The 16,590-nt window shown below is 41.2% G+C and overlaps 1 protein-coding gene across 2 annotated transcripts in view; it reads right to left on the reverse strand.

Annotated features, from left to right (window-relative positions):
• The window catches only part of PLSCR1 (phospholipid scramblase 1), a 40,271-nt gene that overhangs the window by 12,383 nt on the left and 11,298 nt on the right, over positions 1-16,590 (reverse strand). The window contains exons 1-3 of one of the 2 annotated variants that reach the window (XM_042457867.1): positions 9,521-9,944; positions 6,991-7,023; positions 1,283-1,396 (exon numbers count right to left, since the gene is read on the reverse strand). In XM_042457867.1, the coding sequence (XP_042313801.1) occupies positions 1,283-1,396; positions 6,991-7,023; positions 9,521-9,530 (157 nt within the window). In that variant the 5' untranslated portion in view covers positions 9,531-9,944. Of the gene's footprint in view, positions 1-1,282; positions 1,397-6,990; positions 7,024-9,520; positions 9,945-16,590 lie in introns of those variants that run through there. The other variant, XM_042457868.1, reaches the window with a different exon arrangement.

Below are 16,590 nucleotides of genomic sequence, written 5' to 3' on the forward strand. Positions count from 1 at the left end.
GGGGGGGCTTGTCTTCTTCCAGGAAGGCCTGGTGGAGGTAGCCTGCCTCTCTCTCTCTCCCTCAAGATGGTGGATGAAGGGGGGGCTTGTCTTCTTCCAGGAAGGCCTGGTGGAGGTAGCCTGCCTCTCTCTCCCTCAAGAAGCCCATGGACCCAACACTGTTGCCCAACAAACTGTTTTGGACTCAATGGGGGTAAAAGATTATTGTAAAATGTATCTACAGATTGTAAAGGTAAACTTATAGAGGTTACTGATCGGCAGGAGGTTATAGCTTTACAGGACACATACAAGAATGCACACACAGAGAATAAGAAACATGTGAGCAAATATTTTTCTCTTTCTTTAATAGGGATTTTCAATAACAAGCCTTTATGTGTATAAACTACACATTTAGTCAGCTCTCCTTATCCATGGATTTTTTTATCCATGTATTCAAGCATCCACGGCTTCAGAATATTTTTTAAAAAAAGTTTAAATTCCAAGTAGCAAACCTTGATTTTCTGTTTAATGTAAAGGACACCATTTTGCTATGCCATTGTATTTAATGGGATTTTGTTATCCATGGGGTGGGGTGTCCTGAAACCAAAACCCAGCATATAACAAGGACTCACTGTTCCTTCACTAATATACGTTCAAAAGGATTTTGAAGTCATCATTTAACCTCATTTTAGTGTTAAGATTTTACATCTAAAAGGAAAATTTTGCAACAACAACCATTATCCCTCGAGAACATTTTCTCCTCTTGGGAGCTAGAACCAAAATAATGCTGAAGAAGCCCCAGTAGTATATGTATCCTATATCCTGGAAAGACCCAATGGTATTCAGAACAGGAGATGGCTGTTCTGGTACCCACTAGACCAGTTTGGGGTTTTCCGTGTCCCCCTTTGAGCCAATCAGTGGCCTGAGCAATGGAGCAGCACCTGACCAGCAGGGATAATGGACCAACTGTGGAGCTGCTCTTGTACAAAGATATATCAGATGACTCCTTCGGCATGGTTTTAAAAGGTCCAGACTCAGGGTTCACAAGTGCAATGTCCCAATTGAACCCTGAACCAGTTATTTTCTGTTGACAGAAAGTTGGTTGTATGTTGTTGTTCTCATTGAAAAACATATTTTGAGTCAGAGAAAATAAAAGTTCCTGATCTTTAGATCATCCCTACCTACAAAAATTAAGCACAATCAAAAGAGGAAGCTGTTGTGTCATTGGGTTATAGCCATTTTCACAACCGACTTTCATTTCTTTGGTCACCTGCACAGTTTGCTTAAATAATGACCTGTTTACCTGCAAAACCTGGTCCAGGAGGATATTGGCCCGGATATTGGCCCGGTCCTGGGGCATACTGAGGATGTCCATATTGTGGCTGAGGTCCAGGGTATCCAGGAGCTGAGTTCTTTGCTGAAAGAATAAAATGGTACTTCAAGCATCTGTAAAAACATCAATTCATTCTCTATGGACTAAGCCTATGTGATTCTTCAACATTTACAAGGTACTGTATTATTTTCATGAAGGTGAATACCTACTAAAGCCATTATGAGTTTGCATTATATTTCCATATTGTTTCCATTTATGTAGACTGTAGAAAACAGCAAGTAATCTATCTGTCTGTCTGTCTGTCCGTCTGTCTGTTTGTGTGTGTGTGTGTATAAAACTGAAGGGATTACAGGGTGAACAAAGTAGTTTAGCAGGAAGAGAACCTCATGGTGTCACCTCAAAAGATGTTTATCTTCACAAAGCAAAGACCTCTGTATTTTCTTGACCTTTTACTGTTTTCTACAGACGTATTTAATGTCTACGCTGATTGAGTTTTAATTTCCTTAAAAGCAAAATTGTCATTTTTCATGCCTTTTTAAAAATTGTAAAGATTTTGAGCACTGTATAGAATGGTACTATAAGAATAACTTTGATAAACTAACAAACATTTACTCTACTGAATTAATATTCAGCTCATTAATACCCATTACAGTTTATCAACTTTTATAGAGATGTTTCAAATCAATATACGTATTTAATACAACATTAAATTTAATTTTGCAAATTTTTAAAATGGTAAAATTCATAAAGCAGTTCAATAAACATGAAGTTTATAAATCCAAATGTGTATCGTTAGGAAGAATGCAGCAACAAAAATATTTACTTGTATAAAATGTATACAGTTAAGATTATGGAACAACCAGGTCTGAAATCCAATTTAGCAGCATAATTGGCATGATTCAGTATAAGACACCTTCCTATAACTGCATCATATAATGCTCAACTTCAAAATGTATGATTCTCAAGATTATTGTGACCACTCACTTATACCAATGAACTAATACGTACAGTACTTATTTTGTCTGCCAAAGTCTATGAGACTTTTAGCAAAGCTTAGAAACATTATTTTTTTTAAATCCTATAGCCAGCAAGGCAATTAGAATTGGATGAGGGTATTTGAAGAGTTGGCTAAACTGGGCAGTGGAAGTTGTGCAGCCCTGAAGATGTTAGCAGCGCTAGTCAGCATAGCCCAGGGGTTCCCAACCTGGGGGTCGTGACCCCTTGGGGAAGTTGCTCGACCCTTTCTCGGGGGTCGCCAGGTTGGGAATCCCCCCTGCCTCCTGCCTCCCCTTCTCCCCGTGGGTGCTAGCAGTGGCACAGGCACTGCGTGGGGAAAAGCAGATGGGGATGTGTCTGCCTCCTCTTCCCCTTCTCCCGCGGGTGCCGGCGCTGGTGCCAGCATCCGCAGGGAGAAAGGGACGGGGATGGGACTCCTTCCTCCTCCCCTTCTCTCTGCGGCTGCCAGACAACCACGGAGAGAGGGGGGTGGGGACGGGACTGCAAGCCCCAGCAGCCTTTGCAGCTGGAAGTCCCAACCCTTCTCTCCCCCGGCAGCCTCCGTAATTGGTTGGGAGGCCGGGAAGGGGCAGGACTTCCGGCCACAAAGGCCGCTGGGGCTTGTAGGCGGCCAAAAGTCCCGTTCCTTCCTGGCCTCCCAACCAATCAGGGAGGCCACGAGTGGGACTTTCGTCCTCAATGGGGGTCATGGCCCAAGAAAGGTTGGGAACCGCTGGCATAGCTGATGACAAGGAATGCTGGGCACTGTACTTCAAGGACATGAATCCCACTCTTGTGCTAAAGCTGAAATTATGACAGGAAAAAAAATTGCCGGCAAGCTTTGTGACACATTCTTCATTTAGTGGGACCAACCCTACCATTAGGTAAATCAAAACTATCATGGACAGCAGATTTTGAAATGAAGAAAGTACTGTAGGTGCCCCAGTCATTATGTTCTGGGACTCCTAAACAAGCCTGCTAGTCTCAAATGTAGTGTCTCATTAGCAATGCGGAAGGCAGACTAAACTCTCAGTTTGATAAGGAATTAAAAAAGATGGGGGGTACTATCTTGTGTCAGGGATGATGGGAGTTGTAGCTCTTCACCTCTGGCTTGAACTCACCACCTGGTTGTGCACCGCGCTGACCAGTTTTGGCCAGTGGTTATAGCTTAGCAAGAGTTACAGAGAATAGGCTGAAGACCCCGACAAACTCTCCAAGCCTTCTCACTCTTGCTTCCACAGAAGTCTTCACCCTTCTTCAGGATCCAGCTGGCTCTTGTAGCTTCACCCAAGACACCAGACAACTCAGTAGTCTTAAATAAAAGATCTACTTTATTCTACTATATACAGCTCCAAAACTATCCAACACAACAATACTCTACTCCTTACTATCCACTACTACTACCCATTCTACAACCCACAAAATACATTGGGATACATAGTCATTATTATAGTCAATGCATGGTACCACCCACTGTTGTCTGTTTCCACCCAGTAGGCGTGTACATCATTCTCATTGGTTCTCTTGGTTCATCCTACAATTAATGATTTCATCATCTCAGCCTTGACCACTTAACAATTGTCAGGTGTGTCCAATTATTCACCAGCATCCCTGACTGGCATCTTCAGAGAATGCTGGTATGGAAGTGAGTGGGGTATTTGAAAACACTGAAATTCTGGACCAGGTGTGATAGTTTTCTCTGCTTCCTACCCTATCTTAAATTTCCACTTAGGGAAAAAGACAGAAGCAGAGGAACCTAATGCCAACATGGAAAGGTTCTCTATGGTCCTACTCCACTCCTGCTGAACTGGATGGGACCTCTTGAGACCACCTTAATCCCAAAAACAAATTACTGCCACTGCCCAAGGATTAACTTGTTCCACCCTAGCAATGCATTGGGGCATTGCTGGGCCTTCTACCGATAACCGTCAATAAGAACAAACAATAGCTGAGCTAAGGCCATTAAAAGGAATGAACAAAGTGGCAGAGTACTGAAGAAAAATATTTATTATGAAGTCAAGAACATTAAGAGTAAGACATGGAGGACAACTGGTCCTCCAGGGACAAACTTAAAAGATAAATTACAAAATAATAATAATCATTTCAGCCAAACAGCCACACCTGAATCCCTAACTAAAGAAAAAGCCAACAACTGAGGCTTTGCTTTCCCTTAAGCCTTCTTACTCTCACTGCCTCAACGGTATCTCTCCATCAACCATCCAGAAGGTTCTTTTCTAACAGCCATCTGACTGGCTGGTTGCCCTCACACCAACAGTGATGCCATAATTCTTCAGATCTTACAGTAGCCCCTCCCCTTGGGAAAAATACCCTGATAAACGGAGGGACTCCCATTTATCACATCATGCCAACAACTGTCAGGTCAGAATGTACAGGGAAGCCATTGAAAACCACAAATATCTGGACAACTTCAACAGGAAAGAAGAAATCCTTATAGTAAACCAAGGTTGGCTACCAGTCCTGAACACCAAAATCAAGACCCAGCCCATGCAAATGAAAACCGCCCAGGGTCAGGGGGATTTCCTAGCAGACAATGGATCACTAACTAAATAGATAACCTGAGACCTTGACTTCCAACAACAGAAGAATACACAGATTAACATGTAAATCACTTCCTATCAACCAAGGGTCACACAGTGTGTGTGTGTGTGTGTGTGTGTGTGTGTGTGTGTGTGTGTGTGTGTATCCCACTCACTCCCATGCCAGCATTCTCTGAAGATGCCAGCCACAGATGCTGGCGAAATGTCAGGAATAAACTCTTCCAGAACACAGCCACATAACCCAAAAACCGTATAAACCTAAAAATTGTATTGTTTTTCTTTGAATAATAATAAAAATGTAATGATATAATCTTGATTTTACTGGCAGTGCTCCAGAATATATTATGACAGCAATGGGAATATTAGTTACAGCCTATTCAAATCCCGAATTAACAATATTCTATGTTTTATTATGTGGTCATTTAAGAAAAAGAAGAGGAAGAACTCCTTAGTTTGCTACCAGATTGTTGTTGCTATTGAGGAGGATGAAAAGTAATAAAAATTAATTACTAGATATAGCCAATACTGTATGTTAATGGTTAGAGGATTTAGAAATCAGGGCAAAAGACTATTTAGAGATAGATGACTGAGCAGGTCAGAGAGGCCTTCTGTACCCATCCTCAGGCACCAGGGGGTCCTTATTAGGCAAAATAAAGACTATTTTGAAATGCTAAGCTAGGACATTGAGTTAAAGCAGGCCTCATAAGTAGGCTTGCCATATCCCAGGAACTGGCGGAACAATAACGCTTTTCTGACCTTGGTCCCAGTTTTGTGTTATGGCCCGGGGGGCAGCCAGCCTCCTCATTGTTGCCTCAGTCTCTGTCTCCAAAGGCTCCTTCCCAAAGCAGCTGCAGCCAGGCTCCCAGCTCCTCCATCCCCATTGGCCAAGCAGAGGAGGGGGATGAGTTTTTCCCTGCAGGCAGCCCAGCAAGCGGAGACCTGAGAGAGAGCTATGGAGGAGACAGGCAGAAGGCAGTGGTTTCTGCAAGGACTGGTAGAACTCTCTCTGGAGGGAGAGCGGGAAGGAAGGATTTCCCCAGGGTTTGGCAAGCTTTCTTCAGGGAGGGGTTGCCATTTCCCTCTGAAGCTGAAAGAGTGTGATTTAGCCCACTGGGGTTTTTTTATGTCCAAGCAAGAGATAGAACCCTGGTCCTTCTTTATCACTCCTCCTAATGTTCCTTAATTCTATTATTATTATTATTATTATTATTATTATTATTATTATTAACTGAAAGAGTCTGCTTCCTCAGACGCATTTAGTCTGAAGTGCTCCAAAATCCCCATGTCCCTTAATTCTATTATTATTATTATTATTATTATTAACTGAAAGAGTCTGCTTCCTCAGATGCATTTAGTCTCAGAGGTGCAACAAGATCTCTATGATATCAGGATTTATATTAATGTGGTTTTTTTAAAATATATATATATATATTTGCTTTTAGTTGGTTGTGTCTGCCATTTCTTTTGAATGTCCTACATTTTGGGCTGAATGTTGTCCTACAATTTGTCCTACATTTGCCCTAGATTACATCCTACATTTTTCTACATTTTGTCCCAGTTTGTTGGTAGTGAATTTTGGCAACCATACTCATAAGGGGAGATTGATGGGTACCCATGAGGGATAGAGAAATGTATGTTTGGCATCCAATGAGTGTAAAGGGGTGTTTGATTTATAATATAACCAATTGAATGTAATTTGTAGTTTTCTTTGTTCAAAGTACTATAAAAGACTGGTTCACTTGTGAATCGAAGCTTCAGAATGTGGAAGCTTTTCCTCTGGAGACAGCTGCAGCTAAAAATAAACTCTGTTTCCTTTTCATTCGTACTTCTGGTTTCCCTGTGTTTTTTTTTATCTGAAAGGAATCTGCAACACTATGGACCCTTTATCTGAGCGCCTCTCTCTTCAAATAATAGGCATGAAAACAGAAGCACTTAGGCAAAAAGGTTGGTTTTACTGACAGGCCTTGAAGATGCTGGACTATTTGAGGCAGGCTTTTCCTACAGATATGTTCAGCTAGAACTCTCATGATTCTGGGGCTACAATCATCCCAAACCAAGAAAAATAAGCAAAATGTTGGTAAAATATGTTCTGAAGTATCAATATAGAGGGGGAGAAATACTTACAGTCCATTTCCACTGGTCTGTGTCCAATTGTTTCTGGAAGAAAAAGGAAATTCTTTTTAGCTATAATGTATGTACTTTCACCCAGTCCTCTGCTTCAGTTTCATATTTGCTAGTTAAGCAATAAACAGAAAATGTCATAGAACCCTGCCCATCCTTTTCCATGACTCCCTTTCTTCACAACATACAGTTTTATAAATCACCATGATGTCCAGAGATTCTTTTAAATAAATATATATAGATATCAATATAGATATAGTCCAAGAATGTTGGCTAGAGGATTCTGGCAGTTATGGCCTAAAAAAGCAACTTTCCTAAGATCTGATAATGAGCCATATCACATGGAGGGTTTTACAGCTCTGTTCCGACGTGACTGTGGGTCCAACCATGCGGATTCACACTAATAAGTGATGTATTATCTCACGTGATTGCTTTCAATGGGGGGTTGTTGCAAGGCGCTTCCGCAGGCAATCCAAAGTGACTCCTCATTTTGGTGAATTCGGTAATAAGTGAATTCACAAAAATTGCTTCTAAGCTCACTTCTATTTCACTCTGAATTGGTCTGGTGTGGAATGCAACTTTGTTTATGTCCTGGTACACCCCCCCCCGCAAACCTCTGAAGTCCCAAATTTCCCATGATGCTGTGCTGCAATTTTGCCCCATTTGCTTCTGGTGCTTGGAAGGGTAGATTTAGATGTAGATGACAGGAATGAAGGGAATGAAATGGAGGGTAGATTTAGATCTAGATGACAGGGGTGGAGGGAATGAAACGGAGGGTAGATTTATATGTAGATGACAGGGGTAAAGGGAATGAAATGGAGGGTAGATTTAGATTTAGATGACAAGGGTGAAGGGAATGAAACGGAGGGTAGATTGAGATCTAGATGACAGGGGTGAAGGGAATGAAATGGACAGTAGATTTAGATCTAGATGACAGGGGTGAAGGGAATGAAACGGAGGGTAGATTTAGATGTAGATGACAGGGATGAAGGGAATGAAACAGAGGGTAGATTTAGATGTTGATGACAGGGGTGGAGGGAATGAAACGGAGGGTAGATTTAGATGTAGATGGCAGGGATGAGGGAATGAAACAGGAGGTTGGATGGAGAGATGGGAACAAAGGAGGGGGCCATCAGGAGCTCGATGCATTCAGACCCCCATTGAGCGTGCACAAAGGTACCAGTTTGAATAATTGAATCCGCATGGTATGTACCGGTGTGGTAATTCAAAATGCTCTCGCTCCGCTTTGACTCAGGAATCACCACAATTTCGTTCTTCACATGTAATAATACATCACGTGAATTGCCTTGGATTCAAAATGACCCTGCTTCCCCCTTGCTACAGAAGGGCTGCGGAAAGGCCCCAGATTGGAGTTCCAGTTTCACAAGTGATAAGGGCCAATGTTTTCCTCTTAGTTTTCTCTTGCCTGTACCAATAAATCCCAAATATCTTTATCTGACCTTGAGAAGTAGAATCTCTAAACTACCCATAGTTCTTATCAATCTTTTCTGCTTCATGATATGCTTTTCTGAAAAGGATCAAAACTAAATAAAACTGAAGGACAGCTATCGAAACAAAACCAAAATACTGTACTAAAAAAACCCCAAGAACATCCAGCTGCAATAAAGATTAATAAAAATGTACAATAACATGGTAATGAATAGAAACTTGGTAATGAATAGATAGATAGATAGATAGATAGGACACAAGCTGAATGTAACAACAATTTTTAATTTAATTCCCCCTCCCCCCAAAAAAATCCAGAATAAAAACAGAATAAAACCCATTATGAAACAAATGAAATTCAACTACTTAGATAACAACAAAAAACTGGAATAAACAACAGAATAAAAGCTGGCAATGACTAAAGCAAGCACAAACTACATTGGGAAACAGTAATTCCACTGTTGTTGTTGTGTTCTTTCTGACATACAGCAACTCTAAGGTGAACCTATCACAGGGTTTTCTTGGAAACTTATGCCGTTGCCTCCCTCTGAGGCTGGAAGAGTGTGACTTGGCCAAGGTCACCCAGCAGATTTCTGTGGCCAAACAGATATTCAGATCCTGATTTCTAGAGGCACTACACCACACTGGCTCTCAGACAACAATTGCAACACCCCAAAACTGAACAAGGGGTGAAACAAACTGTCCCTGTGAGCTGGCTTTGGTGCATTCCTATTTCAAACTGTCTTCTTCAGGTAGGCTGAAACCTCTTGTACAATGGTGCAACAGTTAAGATGCTTCTCTGACTATTCCAAGTTCAAGACACAGGTACCACATGACATAGAGAGCTCCCGTCACTAGTCTCAGCTTCTGCCAACCTAGCAGTTTGGAAGTATGTAAAAGTGCAGGTAGATAAATAGGCACCACTTTGGTGGAAAGGTAACAGCGCTCTAGGAAGTCATGCTGGCCACATGATCAGAGAGTTGTCTTTGACAACACTGGCTCTTCAGCTTAGTAACAGAGATGAGCATGACCCCCTACAGTTGGTCACAACTAGACAGTCTTATCAAGGGAAATCCTTTATCTTTACCTTTGAACATCCAAGTTATTAACACTGCAAGTCCCAAAGTGATGCATTCCCATGACTTTTGTTTGTTTGTTTGTTTGTTCTTGAATCTGAAGACGTTCTTTGAAAATGTTCACAACATCCTGGCTCTCTTCAAAGGCAGGGTATACTTGACATTTTTAAGACAGTTTTCTCCCAATTTTCCATCTTGGAAGTGATGGGGAAAGCAGATGTTTCACATTGGGGTATGTGAAGACATTGTGCCTTCCATTTTTTCTTTGAACATCTGCTATTAAAATCAACTGTGAAGTCCATCCATATAATATCCAAGAGTTTTCTGTTGTTCACATGCTTGGTTACACCCTCAAAGACTTCCAAAAGGGTTAGCAAGGCAGAACTTCTTTTCACAAAAGCTACACTAATTCTTCCTCTGAAAAGTTTGTTCTTCTTTATCCAGAGAGGGGTACCTCTGACATACCATGCCTTCCATCCAGATTGTCAAGGCCTGAAAAAGGGGGGCAGGGGGGAATTTCCTTGTTTGCACTTGTTTGCAAGCACCAACTAAGAGTGGTTATAGAATTATAGAATTTCAGAGCTGGAAGGGACCACCAGGCCTATTTGTTCCAAGTCTCTGCTATGCAGGAATACATAATTACAGCACTCATAAAGAAAGTCAAAGATGGTTAGTCCACCCTCTTCTGAGGCAGTCTATTCCACTGCTGAACAGCACTAACAATAAATAACAAACAAACAGAAACTTTCTTCCTAATATTTAGATGGAATCTCTTTTCTTGTAATCTGAACCCACTGGTTCAAGTTCTAGCTCTGCAGCAGCAGAAAGCAAGCTTGCTTCATCTTCTACATGACATCCCTTCAGATATTTAAAGGTGGCTATTATGTCACCTCACAGCTTTCTATTCTCCAGGCTAAACATACTCAGCTCTTACAATCATTCCTACTGAGGCCTGAATTCCAGACCATTGTTAATCTTGGACAGAAAACCAGCTCCAAGCAGTCTTGGATGACACCAATTATCTTGATCCATTTCAAACTGGCTTCAGGTTAGGATACGGAGTGGAGACTGCTCTGGTCAGCTTGGTTGATGATCTCTGTCTGTGCATCAACAGGGGAAGTGTGGCCCTGTTGGTGCTCTTGGACCTCTCAGTGGCCTTCGAAACCATAGACCATGGTATCCTTCTGGAACGCCTGAGAGAGCTAGGAATTGGAGGCTCTGCTTTGCAGTGGCTCCATTCCTACCTCTCGGGCAGGTTCCAGATGGTGATGCTGAGGAACAGCTGCTCTTCTAAGAGAGAGCTGATATCTGGCATCCCTCAGGGCGCCATCCTGTCCCCCATGCTGTTTAACATTTACATGAAGCCACTGAGTGAGATCATCTGGAGACATGGGGCAGAGTGTTATCAGTACGCTGATGACAACCAAATCTATTTCTCTATGTCTCAGACTGTTTCAGTGACCAAGGAGGGCATCTCCCCTCTGAATGACTGTCTGAGGTCAATAATGGATTGGATGAGAGAAAATAAACTTAAGATGAATCCAAATAAAAACGGAGGTACTCGTGATAGGTAACCCTCTCCAGGTATGGAGATAAGTCCACCTGTGCTGGACGGGGTCACACTTCCCCTAAAGAATTGTGTTTGCAGCTTGGGGGTGCTCCTGGACTCATTGCTTCAACTGTCATCTCAGATTGACACAACGGCCAGGAGTGCCTGCTATCAGCTTTGGCTGATACACCAGCTGCGACCCTACCTGGAGCAGCAGGACCTAGAAAAGGTTGTGCATGCACTGGTAACCTCTCATCTCGACTTCTGCAATGCGCTCTACATGGGGCAACCCTTGTGCCACGTCCGGAAGCTTCAACTGGTGCAAAATATGCCAGCCAGACTGGTTGCTGGAAAATCTAAGTTCGACCGTATCACACCGATTCTAAAAGCATTACACTGGCTGCCCATTAGCATCCTGGCACAGTATAAGGTGTTGGTTATTACCTATAAAGCCCTGTATGGCTTGGGTCCAGCTTACTTGAAGGAATGCGTCCACTTATATAATCCTTTCCACACACTCCATTCCTTTGGGAAGAATCTTTTACAACCGAGAAGAGCTAGATTAGTGATAACTTCCCAGAGGACTTTTTCTGTCGCCGCTCCAAAAATCTGGAGCAACCTAACAGAAGAGATTCGCCAAATATCCTCTCTTGAGCCCTTTAAGAAGGCGATAAAAACGATCTTTTCCGGCAGGCCTTTCCTGATTGATTAGATCCTGAATGAAGAAATCTGTCCATATTATGCTCCCGTATTAGCTGTCACTTGTTTAATGACTAAACCTTTTGATAGCATGGTTATGTATATATTTATGTATGATGTTATTGTTATAATTTTGTGTTTTAGGGAGGGTGGGCTGAGGTGGGTGGGGGGACTCTGTTGTTTTATCATTTTTGTATTCTGTACCCGCCTCGATCCCCAAAATGGAAGAGGCAGGATATAAATAAATATTTTATTATTATCAGCTTGTCAGTATCCTTCTTGATACAGTATTCCAGGTGACATCTGACCAAAGAATAGAGTAGCACTAATGCTTCCCTCAATTGGGGCATTACATTCCTGTTGATTCAGCCTAGAATGTTGATTCATATTTTGTTCATAGTCCATTAAGAACCCTAGATTCATTTCACATGCACTGCTTTCAATCCAAGTGTGAGCCAACCTGGAGTGGTACATTTGATTTCTTCTGCCTAGATGTAGCATATTACATTTATCCCTGCGGGAATTCATTTTGTTAGTTTTGGAACAGTTCTCCAATCTATCTGGTAATTCCAGTCCTGTCCTTTAGGGTATTCACTTCCCCCCACATTTGGTTTCACCTGCAAATTTGATAAGCATGCCTTCTATTCTCTCATCTAAGTCAATTATAAAGATGTCTATCAATACAAGGCCCAGAATAGAATCGTGAGGCACTCCACTGGTCACTTCTCTCCAGGAGGAAGAGGGGCCATTTATGAGTAATCTCTGGATTTGATCTATCATCCAGTTACAGATCCACCCAATTGTAACACTATCTAGGCCACACTTCACCAGCTTGCCTGCAAGAGTATCAAGGGGGACTTGCCAAAACCCTTACTGAAATCAAGATATACTACATTCACAGCACTTCCCAATTTACCAAGCTTGTTGTTCTATCAAAAAGGGGGAGAGAAGATTAGTTTTCAATTACTTGTTTTTGAAAACTGCATGTTGGCTCTTAATACTATAGCCACAGCATTCCTTTCTAATACACATAGACTGATTGTTTAATTATGTCTTCTAGAATCTTTCCTGGTATCAACAAGAAAATGACTGGTCACAGTAGTTGCTTTGGTCCTCTCCCCCCACCCACTTTGAAGATAAAAACAACATCTTCCTTCAATCTGCTCCCCCCCCCCCCCGTTCTCTGAGAATTCTCAAAAATAATTGAGTGGTGTGAGATTACATCTGCAAGTTCCTTTAGTGTTCTTGGATGCAGCTCATCAAGCCCGGGAAACATGAATTCATTTCAAGTAGGTAGGTCTTCATTTACTACCTCTTTACCTATTCAGGGCTATATTCCCCTTACTGCATGATTTATCCTGTTTTCATCACTCTTCTCATCACATAGCACTGTTTTCCTTTTGGGAGAAGACTGAGGCAAAGAAGTATTGAACAGTTCAGCCTTCTTTCTGTTCTCTGTTAGCATGTCACCGTCTTCTCTATGCAGGCCCTAGGATTCCCTTAGAATCATAGAATCATAGAGTTGGAAGAGACCACTAGGGCCATCCAGTCCAACCCCCTGCCATGCAGGAAATCCAAATCAAAGCATCCCTGACAGATGGCCATCCAGCCTCTGTTTAAAGACCTCCAAGGAAGGAGACTCCTTCCTTGTTCTTCCTCTTGTTCCATTCCTTCTTTCCCTTCTCTGCATGTAAAATGATAGAAGTGAAGCCAGTCTCTGCTGAAGTGTCAAGTTCAAAACAAAATGAAAAACCGCAGTCTGACATTTCAGTCAGGGACCTGATGAACACTGACATCATCTAGCTTACACAAGGACTGTGAGGGACAGCTGGTCCCTCACAAAAATATTGCCCCATATCTGTAGTATATTTGCATAATAATTCTCTTTCAAAATGCTTTTTCACAATTGATGCAGAATAGATATGGTCTTCCTGTTTCCCTTCTGCCTACAACATTACTGAATAATATTGTATCTGTTGTCTCATGATATGTCCAAAACATGACAGCCTTAGTTTAGGATTCTAGTGACAGTTTTCTGTTCAGTTTTCTGATTTTCTGTTTTTGGATTTGTCTTCTTGTCAGTTCTTGATATCCACAGAAAGCTCTTCCAACACCACATAGTGAATGAGTTCATTTCCTTGTTGTCAGGTTTCTTCACTGCCAGTGTTTAACCATGGCATGGACAATTCTGCCACAGGTATTTAATGCTTCTTTTTGTCTAGGGCTTCAAAATATCTAGAAATTTTGCTTCTCTAGGAAAGCATATCTTTGGTCTGTTTTTTATGCTCTGCACAAAGCATAGACAAGGTTCTAAAGATAAGATATATCTTTCAACAGTGGTTTTTTGCTTACTTTTCCTTCTCTTGCACATTCTTCACCTCTTCCCCAATGGAAGGAAAAATAACTATATCAGCTCAAGGGCTAATTGTTTCCCAAGTCAAGACAGGGTGGCTGGGTTTGGATTTGTGGATCCAAAGTGGGGATGTAAATCTTCACTTTCAATTCTTCAATGCAAGAATGAAGTATTTCAAGAGCTTTCTCCCTGCTAGCCGAGATTCTGAGAGATTTTGCACATATTAGTACTGGCCAGTTGCTTTTTTGTTTTTTTTTTAAAGTTTTTCTTTGTTATTATTCTGAGGAAAATACATTACAAGTAAACTGCAACTTGATAAGATCAGTTATACTGCTCTTGAATACATTTCACACATGTTGATCCTTTCTTGATTGGAACAATTGGGTACACATCACACATTATGTTTTTGTGTTTTCTTTTCTGGTTGAAACAAATGCATCAATGAAAGAAAGAACATGAGATCACAAGAAAACAGCACACAGAAAAACTGTAGGACTCAATAGCCTCAGGAGAAACTACAAACTAGTTATTTAAGCATTATTAAGAGTGGTGGAAATGAGAAATATTTAAAACCATAATTACGACATACAAATATGTTTATAGGTGAACCTAGACGTATTGTAATTTGCATCTTTAGTCTTTTAAAAAATTGAAAACCACAAAACCACAGAACCACAATGAAGCCATTTCCACCCATGGCACAGTTGGAAGCATGCCATAAATGGATGTCAGTCTTAACCCTGTGCCTAAACCACTGTCTTAACCCAGACTACATTATTTATTTGCAGTGAGAAGAAAACCCCCATTGGTATCAATGGCAGAATTTCCTACTACTGCAATTTAGCAAGTTCTAATTTGGATCAGGACTATGCTACCACATAGTCCAGATCCAGCTTGTTACTCTTCTTATTTCTGATAATATAATTTTGGATCTGGTATCCAGAATATTCATACATCCCAAACCATCAATGAATTCATGTTGGGTTCAGTGGAATTTGAAATAAAAGTAAGATCAGGACTGAAGATTTACAGCATATAGGCCAATATACCTAGCTACTCAGAAGAATACTGATTCCATTTAAATAAGAATACTGATATGATTTAAACAATGATATATATCACTTCTCTGAATGATTCACAGATTTAAATCACCAGTGAGGAAGATTCTATTTTATCATCATTATTAGCAGAATTACATTATTGACTAATATTGCCTTAATACTTATTCACAGTTTTAGATTTCAATCACTAAACTACTACTCTGAATCTTTATCAGATTAATTTTCAAAAATTGAGATTGCTTGTGTATATCTCCAGATGCCTTTTTCTTGTCCAAATCGACTCCACTTCATTGACTTGTTTTATTTTTGCACTTAGAAAAAGGTGAGAGAATACATCTGATCAGTTGTTGCTATTACTGTTGTTGGTATACTGTACTTATTTGTATACCACTTCTCTCTAAAATTGGAACTCAAATTTAAGAGAATGCGAATTAAAAGCATAGAAAAGGGGGGCATTGAAAGAGAATTATTCACAGTATGAAAATAATTCAAACTTCAAATTAACAGAATAAAATGCAATTTAAAAAGATAAAAAGCTACAGTGGTACCCCGGGATACGAAAGCACCGCCTTACGAAATTCCCGGGATACGAAAAAAATCCCATAGGAAAAAACTGTTCCGGGTTATGTTTTTTTTTTCGGCTTACGAAAAAAATTTTTGGTGCTTTTCGGCGCTTTTTCGCACGAAATCGCGGCTTTTAGCGCTAGCGCCTATGGCTTTTTCGGGTTACGAAAAAAATCGGGTTACGAACGCCGCGGCGGAACGAATTAATTTCGTAACCCGAGGCACCACTGTATTAAGAACAATTCACCTAAAGTAATACCCCACCTTCTAGCCTACTCTTTAGAAACTTTGTGTTTCAAAAGGCTGCTGGAATAAAAAGGTTTTAGTCTGCTAATGGAAGGAGGAGGGACATTCTAGTCTCCCTGAAAAGTGAGTTCTAGATTCTAGGGGCAGCTACCAAGAAGGCCCTCTAATGTGTCCCCACTAACCCTGCTTGTGATGATGGTGGGCCTGAGAGAAGGGCCTCTCCTGAAGCTTTCAAAGTATGGGCAAGATAATACAGGGAGATATGGTCTGCTTTATAGGTCATAACCAGCCCTTTGAATTGTAAACAGAAACAAACTGGGAGCCAGTGTGAAGCTGTTTTAACAAGGCCGTAGTATAGTCTCTGTAATCTGCCCCAGTTAACAGTCTGGCTGCAGCTCCTTGAACCAGCTGATGTTTCTGAACACTCTTCAAAGGCAGCCCCAAGTAGAGTGTGTTGCAGTAGTCTAGATGGGAGGTAATTAAGGCATTACTACTCTGGCCAGAACCAATCTTTCGAGGAAAAGGCATAGCTGGCACACAAACTTTAATCGTGCAAAAGCACTTTTGACCACCACAGAAACCTAAGCCTCCGTGTTCAATGTTGAGTAC

Source organism: Sceloporus undulatus, chromosome 3, assembly GCF_019175285.1.
Source record: "Sceloporus undulatus isolate JIND9_A2432 ecotype Alabama chromosome 3, SceUnd_v1.1, whole genome shotgun sequence".
Lineage (NCBI taxonomy): Eukaryota > Metazoa > Chordata > Lepidosauria > Squamata > Phrynosomatidae > Sceloporus > Sceloporus undulatus.